Source organism: Equus przewalskii, chromosome 9 (assembly GCF_037783145.1).
Source record: "Equus przewalskii isolate Varuska chromosome 9, EquPr2, whole genome shotgun sequence".
NCBI classification, from domain to species: domain Eukaryota; kingdom Metazoa; phylum Chordata; class Mammalia; order Perissodactyla; family Equidae; genus Equus; species Equus przewalskii.
In genome coordinates this window covers 71853231-71870597 of record NC_091839.1, presented here as the reverse complement: position 1 = coordinate 71870597, position 17367 = coordinate 71853231, and the positions used below count along the sequence as shown (strand labels likewise).

General features: G+C 41.2%; 1 protein-coding gene across 16 annotated transcripts in view; it reads right to left on the bottom strand.

The window, feature by feature from the left end:
* TPD52L1 (TPD52 like 1) overlaps window positions 1-17367 on the bottom strand; it is a 98986-nt gene that overhangs the window by 8128 nt on the left and 73491 nt on the right. For 6 of the 16 annotated variants that reach the window (XM_070556974.1, XM_070556982.1, XM_070556979.1 and 3 more), the window contains exons 4-5: window positions 5669-5770; window positions 729-767 (exon numbers count right to left, since the gene is read on the bottom strand). In XM_070556974.1, coding sequence (XP_070413075.1) covers window positions 729-767; window positions 5669-5770 — 141 coding nt within the window. Of the gene's footprint in view, window positions 1-728; window positions 768-2347; window positions 2363-5668; window positions 5771-17367 lie in introns of all 16 variants that reach the window. The other 10 variants (XM_070556975.1, XM_070556981.1, XM_070556980.1 and 7 more) reach the window with 2 other exon arrangements.

Genomic DNA, 17367 nt, shown 5'->3' with positions numbered 1-17367 from the left:
TTGGCAGAAGTGGGCTACAATGCATCTGCTGATTCCCAGTCTAACATTCTTTCCTCTATACTGTATTACAGTGAGTGGGATTTTATTAGATTGTGTCTCTAAACCATGCAAACTGGAAGTGGGGAGCATCCTTCTCAGAAGTTCTCATCCGGCCAGTAATTTTAATGACATTCTTACTGTATAACAGATACTTCACCTTAATATCTACTTTTAAAAATCCTAATGATATCCTTTCTTGAACCATATTCCTCTTAGTCTCCTATCCTTTCATCTAAATTTTCTCCCAGGCTTGCATTTAATTCTGCTGAAATAGGAAACATATTTTTACCTTTGCAAGTTTGCTCGGAATCTTCCAGGCCCTGTGCTAAGTGCTTTACACAGGTTACTTTGTCTCACAACAACCACATGAGGCAGGTCTTATTTCTCCCAGCGTACGGATAAGAGAATGGAGGTTGAGATGGGTGAAGTAACTTGTCTCAGGTCATACAGATCAGGAGAGGCTGGGTTTAAGCTGGCGTGTCTGGTCAAAAGCCCAAGCTCATTATACCTACAACACTTCTACAGAATTGTCAGCCTTTTCTCCTGAAGACCATCAGAAAAGAGAATACGACAGGTCATGGAAGTTCCTTACATATAAAGGGGGAAAACCCTACAAAATAAATATCAATAAAGTAACACTTCATACACATTCTGCATTAATATTATGTAAAGTATTTTACACACATTACCTCATAGCAGGCATACTTATGGAATGGCGAATGGAGTAGCTTCAGGGCAAAGGCAGATTAAAGTGGAAAAAAAGAAAGAAAAAAGAAGATAGCACAATGTAAGTACGAGACACTCCCTATTCACAGTTCTAAAACAGCAATTTCAACTACCTGAAGTACTCCCTGCCCACCCCAAGATGATATTTGTTTTCGTTGGGTAGGATGGGCCCCGGTGGCTTCCAGGGGTAATAAAAGGAGAGTAGATAGTCCATAGGTGCATATTATTTTACTTCCTGTAGGTTCTCTGTAGGCCAGGCAATCTGAGGAGAATGTCTGGTTTCCCCCAGGTCAGCCCGGTGGCCCCTGGGCATCCTCTCCAGGTCCAGCTCCCTTCTGTTCAGGACGACAGGAAGGGCAGTGTCCAGGCAGTAGAGCCAGGCAGGTAAAAGCTAAACATTCCATTGTGGAGAAACTCTCCAGAGAAATATACATACTTAACGTAAGACAGTCAAGGAAACACGTGTCAGGCAAACACAGTCAACACAGGAGCAGGGACTTCTGCATTCATTCCAGAACATCTGGTACAAATACCACCATTTCCGAGAACTCTAAGAGCGTCAGCCTTCTCATCCTATTAATCCTAGAGTAGCTGACTCATCTTCCCTCTGATTGATTGCCTGTTATTTTCTGTGAGTTCCACTCAGAAATCAGGCTGGGTGAAGCAAAATGGGGTCCATTCTGCTAAGCTGGTGCTCCCCCATCACACTTTCCAACACTGTTCCTGCTTTCTCTTCTCCCAAGAAGCTAACAGGTAAGGCATCAAACGCATCACCCTCCCCAACAATATCCCCTGAGGTCATAAGTAGGAGCAGCACTTTACTAGAACTCAGAAAGAAAACGACAGAGAAATTCAGGGGACACTTATGGTCTTACCCTCCAACTCCATTTAGAAACTGTAGGTAAAATATTTCCTCAGAAATTACATTAAAAGAAATTCGTCAGCATTATCAACCTATTCATCTCTTTAAATATAGGCAGTTTTCTTAAGAAAAAAATTTCCCCAAAACAAAGTATATAATAAGATTCCAGCTAAAAGAAAGCTCCATTCAGAGGCCTGGGACTGACAAGTGCACACTTCCCAACATACGTGCTCTTCCAGTACCCTTCCTCCTTTTCAACTTCAGAAGGGAGCGGAAGCTGAAGGTGATTCATCCACACGGGTAACCATTACAAGCAGTTCAGAAAAACACGACAGTCTAGAGAAAATAATTTTCTATTTCTCTACTTTACTTTCTAAAGTTCCATAAACATACACAACTCTCAGTGTCCACTTCCTTTTTTTCTTCTTTCAAAGCTAAGGACCTCTGCCAATGAAGGAAGGAATGATGCAGAGAAAGAGATTCCTAAGAGATTGCTCAGCAAGTGAAACTGGTGTATATGATTCAGAAATGAGATCAATCTATGCTTAAATAAATTCAAATGCATCAGGCGCCCTATACTCTGTAACTCCTTGGTCATGAACACTCTCGGGAAAATAGATCGAGGTTTTTGGCGGAGGCACCCACAGTGTGAAAGGAACAGCGGGCTCTGGGGAGGAAGGAGCAGCAAGGAAGCCGCAGGGCCCCACAGGCAGCGCTTACCCGATGGAGTGAGACCTGCAGCCAGGGCAGCACATGAGAGAACAGGAGCAGAGTTAGCACATCAGGATGCCAAGAAACGACCGCGCTGCCTCTCGTCTCCTTTCAAGAGCCCCAAAGCAAAGATTAGGCAACTCCATTCATTACCTTTTTTTGAGTACGTGGCTTTTTAAATATGTCTTAACAATTTCTTTACCAACCTGTTTTAAGTTGTGCTTCTATTATTCTCATGGATATATAGAGACAGTTGGACTCTAATAAAATTATATGCCTCCCCCAAAGATTTCATCTCCACTAGATCACACGCAGCTTGAACAAATTCACTGAGAAGTGCCAAGAAGATGCCAATATTATTATAAACACGATTTCAACAGCTTGCATTTCTTCAGAGGGCTTTCATAAATGTGACCTCATCTTAACTTCACAGGAAGCATTTTAGTTAGGTGGCTATTAACAGTGTCATTTCACAGATGGAGGAGGGGATGGAGCGGTTCCGTGACTGCACTGAGGGGACTTCACTCAGTGGCAATCAGGATAAAATGAGAATCTTAGCTAGGGAAATATTACTTATTTTTATCAAATATTTAAATTAAATCCTAACACAGTGCTTTTCATTCAGTTACTAAAAGGACCAAATTCTAGGTTTTCAAAATCTCTAAGTTATACTAACTTGGAATTATTTTAAAGAAAAACTAGAGGTACTGTTTTTCTTCCCAGGTATCTAAATTTTGGTGGCAATCTTTTTTAAACAAGTTCAAAAATTTGTTCCCAGAAAGTACAAAAGAATTTCACAGTGTAACTAACAAACATATAGAGTAATATGATACTTTTAAACCATAAAAGGGGTTCAAGGTCAAATGTCTGTGATAAAGTTTTAAAATTTCCCCACTATCATTTCATAAACTGGCAAATTAATTTGAATGAAAAATAAAAACTTACTAATTCTCCTCCTTTAAGAATCTTTACTATATTTAACATAAGCAATTTTCAAATATGACTTTTACGTATATTGCTTGTTCTTGCATAATTTAAAACTAAAAATTCTTTGTAAAACATTGCTTTCACAGGGACTTATCCTCATTTATATACAAACATTAGATGTTATACTTTGAGAAAAATGTAGGTCTGAATTTTGCAAACTCTACAAAATATTACAGGGCCATATTTGAGTCTCTAGTGACAAGCTACATTTTCTAATATTTTTTTAGCCACAGTTTATAATGAGAGTTGTAGCCTCTATACAGAATGATAATTAATGAAAAGTTTGGAACGCCTGGGAAATGGGTTATCCATTATGCTGAAACAGAGCCACACTGAAATAGGAGGAAAAGAAGTCAACACAACCTTGATATTATACCCAATTAATGTGTGCACATAAATATGTCAACATATCGCACATGCGAAACACAGTTTTGTTCTTTTCTACTTAGAAAAATAAGCAGAGCCTTTATGAAATACTGTGCGCTCCTGGCAATGGACTCTCCCTGATTTCCATCAGGTCGGGCCACCTTGTCTGAGGCAGTCACTTAGTAAAGATAAAAACTAGCATTTATTGAGTGCTTAATACACGTCAGGCTCTTTTCTGCTACTTTTATAATAACCCGATGACGCTGCTACTCTTCTCATTTTCTAACTGGGAACACTCCGGTACAAGCGAGCTAAGGTACATCTGGCCTCCTCATAACCCGACTACTTGATCACCTGAGAGCGTGTTACAAATGCACATCCTGGACTCCACCCAAGACCCACGGAGGCACCATCTTGGAGAGGTGGAATCTGGGAATATGTATTTTAAACAAGCTTCAGAGGCATTTGTAAGGCCCCCTAAAGATGGAGAAACACTATTCTAGTGTTATGCTGAGGTCCCAGTATTCAAGTGAAAGATTTCAACTATGTATGTGGAGAATAAATCTTATAAACATGGCAAAATATACTTTCTCGGATATAACAGGTAATAGGGTATTTCCTGTTTTAAGGAATTATTTAATTAGTTTAGATAAATGTTTTAATGCCATTGAAATGATAGCAAAATTTAATTTGTAATCAAATGAAAGTTAATTGGTAACCCAGAATGTTTACCTGTTCATCACAGGTGGCCTCTGAAGAATTTCAATTGCTTTTCGTTACTGCATTATTAGTAAATATGAAGATAAAACCAAGTACTCAGATTCATGCGCATGCACCTACTTAACTCCAGCCTCATGAATGCCAAGTTGTTAAGTTGGTGCACGAATACTGGGTACAATCCAGCAATTTTTGGAGCCAAAAAATAACTTAAACACAAAGATATAAATATTTGCCTCTAGGTATCAAAAGTGTGGGTAATAAAGAAAGTAATAGTTTAAGAATCCAGTGAAATAATATGCATGTATTTTTTTAAAGGAAGACATTTTAAATGTACTCCAAAAGATTTTAAGAAATGAACTCAATTTCTAGAGAGAAAAATGAAATTGATTTATAAAGAAAAATCTCCTAAGCATATCAGCCAAATTCAAGATAAGCTATGATAGTTATTTAAATAAGCAAAACATATGATTGTAACAACTCTAAATAAAATAACTTCCTAAACATAATACAAAAAATAGAAATGGCCAATACTTCATTGTTTTTCTGATGCCTATGGTGAGGACACTTGGTTCTCAGTTCAAAATCTTGATGTTTACCCTAATTTCATATAATAGTAAAATACTGAAAATAATCAAAATGTGCAAGGGGACTTGTTTAAAAGTTTTGCTACAGCTATGCACTGGAAGATAATACAGCCATTAAAAATGAAGGTGTAATAAACATTTATTAACTTATTCACAATATATTGCTAAAGTGAAGAAAGAAAATTAACAGAAGTATATACCATATGGTACTTTTTTGGAATGAGAGAATAAATATGTATGTATTTAGCATAGAAAAATATATATTAGATGGATGTATACAAAAACGTAACCTAGAATAGTTCATCAGAGCATATTCCACTGAATGCATATTTTAACTTATTGTTTAAATTACAGTGATAAAACTTCAATGTATGCTGCATTCTTTTGAAATTCCCCTTTTACTAGCAATTGAAGGCACCCTCTGTCTTCTGTTTTTACTAGGTCAGGTCCTAGTGGAAGGGCATCTTCCAGACCAGGCCAACTAAGCTGACCTTCAGGCAGAAGACATCTCCATATAAAGATTTATCTCAATCACCAACCACTATCAACCACATAAAATTTTAATCCAATTTAAAAAAAAGAATACGTTAGGAAGACCGCCGACAGATAATGCTCCCCTCCTCTGGGACAGCCCAGCGCTCAGCACCACTCCCCTGGTTCTTTCCCACAGTACCTCATGTCTCCAAACTTCTTGCTGATGGCCGTCCCAACGTTGCTGAAGGCTGCAGTCGCCTTCTGCCCTGCGTGACTCAGGGTTTCGTGTGTTTTCTTGTAGCTAGAGGTAAAATAGAACAACAGTAACACAGTTTATATATCGCGATTGCCTATAAAACGTTCATCATCCTTCTCCCTCCTTACTTTGAAAGTTCCCTTTCCAAAACAGATTTAGGAAGAAGATGACCAGCAGGAGTCATTGTTTTATTCATTGTTTGGCAGTAATGAGTTGGCTACCACTCAATCGAGGGAAAGTCAGATCATTAAATCTGAATTCAGGAAAAAAAAAATATATATATATATATATATATATACACACACACATACAAGTACAGATGTAAATATGCCAGCTTTTTAATCACAAATAGTGGAACTGCTCTGAGAAGAGAGTTATTCTTAAGAAGTGTATTAACTACGAAGAGAGACTTGCCAATGAAAGCTCTAGCCATGAAAGGTAACACAGAAACTAGAAAATGTAAATTTCAAAGGGAAATTTAAGCTTCTACTGTTAATGTGGGTAAAATTAACCAGAAAAGGGCAAAATATAACTAGAAATTGACTTATTTTTCTAATACTTATAGCTGGGAACAAGAAGGGCACATAATCTGAAGATAAGATAGTGACTTTTTTCAAAACAGTTGTAGGAATACAGCACTGCAACTATCTGTTCATAAGCCCTTGTCCCTACTAGCCTGATCCTTGAGGACAAGAAGCCATTCATCTTTGTGCGCCCAGTGTCTGGCAGAGGGAGACAGGAGACAGGAGACACTAGCAGTAAATACTAGACGAATGAGCGGATGATCAAAGAGGACGCTCCCCTGTGGCTGTGAACTGGGAGTCATGGCAGTAAGTCAGACAGAAGTGGGTGGATTGGAGATAGAATGGACAGAGTTGACAGGAGCTTGTAAGTGACAAGTAGAACAAGCCAAAAAGATTGGCCAGCCGTTTTGAGCAGGAAAGACAGTGGTGTATCCATGGGGCTGAGGAATTTCTAAGAATTCTTTAATAAAGTGGGAAACCAAAGGCACCTAACATACGGGAATAGGAAGAAATCAGCAAAAAGTTTTGCCTATCATTTCACAATGCACGTGAGCCAGGCCATTACGCTGTGCGCCTTAAATTTACACAGTGCTGCATGTCAATTATATCTCAGTAAAACTGAAAAAAAAAAAATCCAAACAGAAAATGTTCTGTACTTATTTTTAAAAAATGAACTACTTCTTATAATACACATACTGTCTTCTTCTAATGTATGCTGCTCCTAGGTCAGTTCCCCCAAAGCTGCCTGCTTCGTCCAGAACACGTGCACGTATGTGGTACCTTTGAGAAGACTTTATGTCATAAGAAATCGGTTGCGTAGGAAATTCCCTTATGCCTCCAGCCCTTCCATCTCCCACAAGTCATCCAGTCCCAAATATACCATCAGACTCTACGGAAATGCTTTAAAACATGCCCCTTGGTCTTCCTTGAAACTGAAATCACTTTATTAACATGGTATTCTATTATTCTCTTTTTTGTTGGCAGGATGGAATGAGCCTCTAATATTATCAGCATCATACGTTATTTATCTACACACTTTCTGTTTTTCAGGAAGTGTAAAAATCATATATTATTTAGATCATAAAACCCAGCCAAATAGTCATTTACTAAACAGACATTTCCCAGCGAATATGGAAGGACCAAGGGGGTCCAAGGGTCAAAGAAGAATCTGGTGACTAGGAGGTAACTTGTGACTCTGGAGAGTGTTGTGTGAGCAGAATGGGGAAGGTGGACCCAGGTGGCTCCGGGTCAAGCAGCAATGAGAGGTGAGAAGATGGAAGAAAGGAACAGCTTTTAGGATGTTTGCCTAATTTTGTTTTCTGCAAAGGTACAAAAATATTGGCTTATTCAAATTACAAATTTATTTTTACATTTTACCATATAATTTTAGGTTTTAATTATGGGAAAAACCATTTTTGACCATGTGAAACTGTGGACTTTCAGGCAGTTGAAACATGAAATAAAATATTAATATATAACTTGCTATTAGTGATAAGGCAGTTAAAATAGTACTAAATAGGTGCCAGCCCCATGGCCGAGTGGTTAAGTTCCCACGCTCTGCTTCAGAGGCCCAGGGTCTCACTGGTTCGGATCCTGGGTGCAGACCTGGCACCGCTCATCATGCCATGCTGAAGCGGTGTCCCACACAGCACAACTAGAAGGACCTACAACTAGAATATACAGCTGCAGGAAAAGAAGAGAAAAAAAACGATTGGCAACAGATGTTAGCTCAGGTGCCAATCTTAAAAAAAAAAAAAAATAGTACAACACATTAAAGACCAGAAATAAAAACATCAGTCATTATTACAAGATTTTAACGAGGTGTGATCTTGGAATGGCACATGCTGAGAATTCAGAAGAAACCATCTACTAAACAGGTTCCCACAGCAGTGTCCTGAACACTTGGATTAACTCGGCTTAGAAATAGTATTTAAAAGTGGGATTTAAATGTAGTGGTTTTAGCCTTAAAAACAAAAGAATTTATTTACACATGAAGAAAAAATCTGGAATTCCTATTCCAGGTATACTTTCAGGATACTGACAAAGTTTTCACAAAGTTGTAATTGGGCCATGAAATCAGATCTACAAAAAATGCATTAAAAAACTGGAATCCAGACATGACGGAAGTGAGGAAAGCACAGAATCATATGCAGATGAAACATTTCTTGCACTATGGACCGGGACTCTTTCTACTCACATTACAATTCTGAAAAGTCTCAAGAAAAACTTTCTTCTTTTTTTTTTGAGGAAGATTAGCCCTGAGCTAACTACTGCCAGTCCTCCTCTTTTTGCTGAGGAAGCCTGGCCCTGAGCTAACATCCATGCCCAACTTCCTCTACTTTATATGTGGGATGCCTACCACAGCATGGCTTTTGCCAAGTGGTGCCACGTCCGCACCCAGGATCCAAACCGGGGAACCCTGGGCCAAGAAGTGGAAGGTGTGAACTTAACCACTGCACCACTTGGCCGGCCCCAAGAAAAACTTTTACTATGCAAAAGTTTCTCATGTAAATTGATGAGATTGGTATATATTCTCATGTATATACTCATGTATATAGAGTAATCTATAAATGCCCAAAATAGGCCACTGAGTACCATCTCTGCCCCTTCTGTTCCTCTCACCCACCATATCCAATCCATCGAGAGACCCTGTTGGTTCAACCTTCAAAACACAGCTAGAATCTGTCGACTGTCTCACCACTTCCACTGCCCTCCAGTTAGGTCAATCCACCATCATCACTCACCCGGGCTATTGCAACAGGCTCCTCACTAGTCTCCCACTTCTACCCTTATCTCTACATCCCCCTCCCACACAACTGGCAGAGGACTCCATTAAAACAGTCAGAGCACGTCACTCCTCTGTCACTGGCTCCTCATTCCCCTCAGAGTAACAGCCGAAGTCCATACCCCAGGCCTTGTGATGAGCCTGCACAAGCGGGGCCCCAGCCCTTCCCTCACCTTCTCTTCCTACTCACTCCCTCTGCTCCAGCCACCCTGACCTCCTCCGCACTGTTCCTCCAACATGCCAGGCTCCATCCTGCCTTAGCACCTCAGCTCTAGCTGTTCAGCTATGTGATGCCGCCAAAATGGCAAGAAAAAGGGGTTTTTTTTGTTTTTTTTGTATTGTAAATACCCCACTTTGAAGAATTAAACAGACCTGAGCCTGCACCCTTAGGAAGACTTAACAGCCGCCTCTCTCTGTTCAATCAGGGCTGGACGTCTCTGCGGCCTTGGCCAGGTGGATGTCAGCAGAATAGAGTTCTGGGAGAAAGGGGCAATGGGGATAGAAAGGGGAATGGAGGAAGGCGGAGGGAAGAAGTCTGCTGGGCATCGACTGGCACTGACACTGGGAGGCCTGAAAGGCGACTCAGGGGGAGTGAAGAGAAACCTGCCACACCTGTGGCCTCCGTGTGAGGTGGGAGTGGGTGCCGGCTGGAGAATTCCTTCCCGTGTTGGTCCTGCAGCTCTTCAGGAACCTCTTGCAATTAGATCAAATATTTCTTTTTCTTGTAAACCGCTCCAGTGTACTTTAACTTTATATATTGGAGAACGCTTTGAATTTTGAGATGAGGTGACTTTTGAACACTTTCTTGTGCATGTGTCACATTCCGAGTTCCATGGCTTAATCCAAAAATAGCTAGAGAACACCATGTAGTCTGCACGGAAATCGAGATATAACGATGTACACCTGAAATTTATACAATGTTATAAATCGGTGTTACCTCAATAAAAAAACAGTTAGCTAGAGAGAAGTACTAAGTGGGAGCTACCTTGTGCTTAAAGCCACTGCTAAACCAAAATGTGAGCTGGGTGTAGACAGGCGTCTGACTACTTTAGCGAGCTATCATTGACATTTATGTCCTCACCAGGAACAATGCAACTCTCTATCTGTGTGAAATTTCAAAGTTAAAATTCAACCATATGGAAAGCTCAATGGAGTGTTAAAGAGGGATTTTTAGGACTGTCAACTCTTTATTTGAGAATTATATAACGTTAAATCTGAAAGGCACTGGAGCCCAATCCTTTCAGGTGACAGATGATGAACCTGAGGCCCAGAAGAGCTGTGTGATTCTTTAATGACAGAGGGAGGGTTAGGGTACTGTACCTGACTTCCATCGGAAGTCTTGTCGCCTCGGAGATGACTGACAGTTGAGGGTGCGTTAGGTCAGCTGTCTCTAGCTCCAGTGTTTTGTGGAGAGAAATTGTAATACCATATTTCAAGAATTCTAAGACGCCCATTTTTTCCCCACATTCTTACACCTCTTCCCTAGACTAACCATCCCATTTCTTGAAAACAACTAGCAGTCATGCTACATAGATTCTGCAGAGACCAACAATGGAGGGAAAGAGATTTTGAGGGGGCAGATAATGAGAGAGGGTTATACATAAGCAAGTGACTTCCAAGAACAAAGTAACCAGGGACCTCACTGGGCTCAGAGCATTTGAAAGCTCCACATCATAGTCTAAGTGAAGGGTCCCTCTGGAGTTGTGCACCACACAGACTCTGTAACCTTATGCTGCATCCTAAGAGGGCTTGATCTTAAAATTGAATAAGTAGGGGGCTGGCCCAGTGGCGTAGTAGTTAAATTCACGTGCCATGCTTTGACGGCCCAGGGTTCACAGCTTCGGATCCTGGGCACAGACCTATACACCACTCATCAGCCATGCTGTGGCAGTGTCCCACATACAAAATAGAGGAAGACTGACACAGACATTGGCTTAGGGCCAATCTTCCTCAGCCAAAAAAAAAAAGAAAGAAAGAAAGAAAAAGTAATATACATTCCCATTCAGAGGCTAAGAGCCTGCATCTTGAAAAAGACCCTCCTGTCAGGCCACTGATAACCTGCAAGGAAGCTGGTGTATTTGCATTTTACTCCCTTTATTGTGCCATGGAATTTGGTACATAGTTTGTACTACTAATACTTAAAACTTTTTTAGCAATATCATATATAATCATGTTCAATAATATTTAAGTAATGAAAAACAACTTAACTACCAACCTTCTGATTGACTTGACAATCTTGTAAGTTAAATGGAAATGGTATTTAGCATTTTAGATTACTAGTGCCTCTTATTTAAGCTAAATATAAGTTACACCATTGCTGACTTACATACTTCATAAAGCAGCGGACTATACATTTTCCTTAAATAAAAGTTGAAGGGTTAAAATGTCCTCAAATTGCTGTCAATTGTCATTAGGAGGCAGAAAAATTGGGAGTATACGCCTGAAGAAGACTGTGTTATGGGCATCTCCTCTGTGTTCCCATAATCCCCTTTGCATAGGTCTTTCCAAACATTTTTCCACGTGTTGCAATTGTGGTTTCCGAATCTGTCTCTGTGACCTGCCTGAGCTTCCAGAGGGCAGGGGCCACATCTTGTTCATCATCACTGTATCCCCAGTGCCTGAATTAACCAGAGTAAGGGTCACAGGAGACCAAAGGAGGGAAATAGGGCCCAGTTTGATTGGCAGACGTCAGCTACTGGTGCAGAGTTGGGACCTTCGAATGAAAGTTCCCATGAAAGGTTCTGACTTTGGAGGAGAGCGATGCAGGCCTCAAGGTAAGTAAGGGAAACTGGTTCCTGGGCTCTAAAGCAGTTCCACAAACAGCAGCTTTGTAGGGACCTGACTTCCCAAAAAGGCTCGGGTCTGGTCCAGCGCTCAACCTTTCTTTGGCAACGATTTGACCATGCTGGCAAACAGCAGCTCACGTTTGCTGAGTACTTTATATGCATTATCTCATGGTCGAGTGCTGACAGGGAGACTTTTTGCTCTGTGTACAAGTAACCTTCCTATTTTTCAATGAAAGTGACCAGGAAAATAGGCTGTAGTCATCAGAGATTCAGTCTGGCTGGAATGGATAGCTTTATATCTTTCTTTTCTTTTTTTTCCCAGCTTTATTGAGTTATAATTGACAAATAAAATTGTAAGCTATTTAAAGTGCATTTGATATACATACACATTATGAAAGGATTCCCACCATCTAGTTAATTAACACATCCATCATCTCACATATTTATACATATATTTTGGTGAGAATCTTTAAGTCCTACTCTCTTAGCAAATTTCAATGATGCTATGCAGTGTTATCAACTATAGCCACCATATTAGATACTCAGACTTTATTCATCTTATAACTGAAAGTTTGTACTCGTTTACCAGCCTCGCCTTATTCCTCCCTGCCAGGCCCTAGCAACCACCCTTCCAACCTCGGTTTCCAAGAATCTGACTTTTTTTTTTTAGGTTCCACATATAACTGATACCATGCAGTAATCTGTCCTTCTCTGTCAGACTGACTTCACGTAGCATAATGCCCTCAAGGTCCATCCATGTTGTTGCAAATGGCAGGATTTCCTTCCTTCTCATGGCTGCACGGTATTCTACTGTGTATATATATTTACACCACATCTTCTTTAAGGAATGGCTAGCATCTAATGGCCTGGACTGGTTAGTTGTCTGGCCGGCACACCCACAGGAGCTCTTCAGCAGTGTGGAGTAAGGTGTCTGCAAGCCAAATAAACAGCATCCTATTGACTTTTCATGCAGTTTCCTCTTGTCTGTCTTGCTAATTTGAAAGTCAGCGTTAATAATCAAAGGGAGAGGGGGCTGGCCCCGTGGCCGAGTGGTTAAGTTCGCGCGCTCCGCTGCAGGCGGCCCAGTGTTTCGTCGGTTCGAATCCTGGGTGCGGACATGGCACTGCTCGTCAGACCACGCTGAGGCAGCGTCCCACATGCCACAACTAGAGGAACCCACAACGAAGAATACACAACTATGTACCGGGGGGGCTTTGGGGAGAAAAAGGAAAAAATAAAATCTTTAAAAAAAAAAAAAAAAAAAAAAAAAAAAAAAAAAAATAATCAAAGGGAGAAAGCATGTCATCTTCTAAAAGGTTTTGACTTAAAGCACTTTTTTATACAGAGAGAAGGAAAAATTAAAAATGCAACAGTCTTTTTACCAGAAGAGATCTTAAAGCATGAGTAGATTTTCTATTATGGGATTTAAAAGAAAGCATTACTTGAATGGTTGCATATACAGCATTTTACCAAAGATACAAAAAATATTTAGGCTTATTTTCGTACAAAGGTTCCCTAAATGTGTTATCAAAACATGGGTTTACCACTCAAACCCCGAAAAGAATTGACTTCCTGCTTTGTGTGCCAAGATGAAAGCCGAAAGGTAAGAAGAATGAACAATTGTGTCAGAGATGGGCCACGTGTGTCCTTTTAAATTAGGTCTTTAATCTTCACTGGCGCTTCTGAACTCAACAATGCCACACAGGCTCCTCATAAAAAGAGATGATAATAATTACTGACCATAATGGTCTGCAAGTCTTAGAAGCCCAAAATCAAAGAGTAAATAAATCATAAACTAAATGTCAATTTTCAAGTACTGTGCATTTTTTAAATGCTGAATATCAGAATTTTACTCCTCTTTATATAGGATGAAGTTATTAAGCTTTCCAAAAAGATGGAATTGATAAATAAATGAAAAGCAACAGTATATGTTGGAGTATATGAGGAAGCCATTTGGTTTAAAACTAATTCAGCCTGACCTTGTTTTTCCAAAAGGGCTTGACGTGGCCTGCTGAGCATGCATTGTGCCATCATATAGGCATTTCTTTAAGGATAAGGATTAATTACTGACCTGCTGTGCTCACCTGGTGACCACCGACCTGCTGATCATCGACCTGCTGTGCCAGCTAGGCATCTTGTGACAGTCGTAAAAGAGATATTCCTGTTATATGTGATGTATGCTCTTTGTTCCAAGACGGTATATAACCACTCTGTACACCCCACTTCTTTGGTGCCCTTCCTTCCTTAGGGAAGGAAGGCCCCAGGCTATAGTTGTCAAATCTGGCTCATAATAAACTGACCCCAATCTTGATTTATTGATTGACTATGGATTATTTGCATCAACAGAATGGTTTAAGGAAAATCTTCTCCCCGTTGTAGACCTAGCATTGGGTCTGTGGTAGAACTCAGAGGAGTTTACTAGTAGGGGAATTTCATGGGTTAGCAAAGGCTGAACACTTATTAAAATGAAGCCTATTAGTTCGAATAGCCCACCACGATGTTGCATTTTCAAATTCTTACTCCTTCTACCTATAGAAGACATTCAATTTCTCCTCCTGTGGCCTCCCCACTTATTCACATCAAAGCCACCCACCTTCCCCTGCCTCCTTAAAGCTTAAAGACAACATGAAAAGCAGCAGAGAACCAAAAAAAAAAAGGAGGTAGGGTAATTTTGTGTGTGTTCTCAGATACTCTCAAATCAAGGCACTGAAAAAACTATGAAAAAAACAGCAACAACAAGCCCCAGACACAGATGATCTCTTGACCTGCTACTGTATGGTTATCTTTCTGTAAAGGAGATAATTTCAGTCTGCTGTGTAAGGATTCCTCCTCATCCGGTCCTATTCCAATTGGAATCCTACCACAGACTAAAATATGCCTAGATCTTTCATTACCATGCCATAGATTTTCTTTTCCTCACAAGTCAAACTAAATAGGTCATGATTGCTTCATCAGTATGCAAAGTACCACCTCTGGGAATGACATACAATCCTCTGACAGCTAACATTCTTTTTAGTGCTTTGAAATCTAATTCTACCCAATTTAACCCCACCCCAGCTCATCACTCCTCACATGAGAATCTCCATCATGTGAGGTGTAGATCTTGTTCTGGAATGGGCATCACGGACATCAACAGCAGAGATTTAATTAATTCAGAGGGAAAAGAGATTCTGTTATCACCCTTCCCCTACTAACATCTGATGAGGAGGTTTTCCCTGCCCTCAGCAGCCAAGAAAAAAGGGTGGGAAGAAGATGCTCTCCAGAAGTTATGTTGCTGATAGACTTATGCTCCCTCTTAAGAAAGGGAATGATTCTTCCTGACAAGAGAAAGTTCACATGATTCCTGAAAATTAGTGAACCCACAATCATATTATTTATTAAATAATCTCCGAGGAAATTTCATCTAGTCCTATGGATCTCAATGATATCAATACACAGACGACTCCCGAATGCCCATCTCTATCTCTGACTTGTGCTCCCAGTTGCCCTCTCAATATATAAACTTGTTTGTCTACTGGGCATTTCAGACTGCGCAGAGCCAAAACAGAATTCTTGGGTCTCCTCACCAGACGTGTTTCCTAGAACAGCAAACAGGCTTACAAGGTGTCAGACACTGTTCTCATGCTTTACAAATATTAACTCATTGAATCCTCACTACCTATGCAATAGGTACTAAGATGATCTCATTGCACGGATGCAGGGGGGCCTAGATTTCAACCCAAGCAACTGGAGTCCACAACCCACTAGCTTAAGCACAATGCTATATACCCTCATTGCTGGAAATAGTCCCGCTGCTCACCCAGCAGCCCAAGTCAAAGACCTGGGTCACATCTGATCCCTCTATTTCCCTCAGCCTCCACCTCCAAACCATTGGGAAGTCCTGTTGGCCAGACTTCCAAATCCTATTCTTTCTCTGTCCATGACTTTCCCTCACCATCATCACCCGCCTGGACTACTGCAATATCCTGCCTCTCCACAATCTACATTACACAAAGAAACCAGAGTGATCTTCCTGCTTCACACTCTCTAATGGCTTCCACAGCACTAGGAATAAGATCCCCCCTCCTCCAGGGCATAGGAGGCCCCTGAGGCTCTGATCTCACCTCCTCTCACAGCACTCCAAATCTGCAAAGCTACTTCTTGCCTCAGGGTCTTTGCAGCAACTTTCACTTGAAAGCTCTTCCCTGGATCATCACAAGACTGGATCTTTCTTGTCATTCAGGTCTCAGCTCAAAGTAACCTCCGGGGACAGGATTACCCTGACTGGGACCCGGTCATCCAGTACACCACCCTATGATATTTTCATTATAGCACTTCCCGCTATTTCTTCATTTGTTTATTTTGTTGTTTCTTGTTCTTTTTCCTTTTGACACTCAAAGACAGTAGGAATTTTGTCCATCTTGTTGAATCCTGTATCCTGAGTGCTTACTTTAGCCCCTGTGTAATAATGTCTACTACCAGAAACTAATTAATACGGTTGGATAAAAGCGCTGCCACTAGCCCTTTAATGGCCTTCTATTGCCTGTGGACAAAGAATAACTCTGTTAACAGGTGCCACCAGGCCACTTCTCCTGCTGTCTCAACAAGACTAATTAACTGGACCACTTGCCCTTGGGAGAGGGAGCCTTCTGCGGGCCCTCACCAGGCTGTGCCTCCCCCAGGAGGCTCCTCCTGCCCCTCGTGGCCTGATTAAATTCTGACTCATCCCTCAGAGTTCAGCTTAAACATCTCTTCTTCAGGAAACCTTCCCTGAGACGCCAGGCAAGGTTCAATCTCCCGCTCCACATCCCACAATACCCTGTATTTTCCCCTCACATCACTTTTCATACTCATCATTGAACTGGTTATTTGCAATAAGTTGTAAAACAAACAAAACCAAAACAAAACTGTGTTCCTAACTACACTATAAACTCCATACCCTCAGGGAGTAAATCTCTTTATTTATCCGACAAAAAGCTTGACACTAAGCAGACTGCCTGATTATAAAACCAATTTGCTTTTCGAACACGGGAAACACACAAACTACATATTCTCCTTGTGGGAAGAGGCGACAAGCCTTCCTAGAACCTGCCTGCTCTAACGCCAAGTCCTAAGATGAATCCGAATCTCCCCTCACTACCCCACCTCCCAGCCGGTCCCCATCAGACCGGGGGCAAACCCAGCACACCCTCTGCCCAGGCAGTCCCTGCTCCCTCCCTCCCTTCAGCACGGCACACCCACAGTTGCCCTGCCCTCCATTCCGTTAACCGAACCCTGCGGTGTGGTCAGGGAGGCTGAGCAGAAAGATCCCGCCTGGCTCTTAGGCTCCAGAAGGAAGTTCGGATCAGTGTGACACAAAGCCACCAGACCTAGATTAAATACAGCGACGACCAGCCCCAGGGAACTGGAGATTGTTCAACCTCACACAGTCAGGGACATTAATGGGTATAGGCCACCAAAGTGCAAAGATGGAGGCCAAAACCACCAACAGATACACTCACTGAATTTAGTGCCTAAAATCCAGCTACGCTTTTTAGCAGATTGTTCATACCGTGTTGCAACATATAT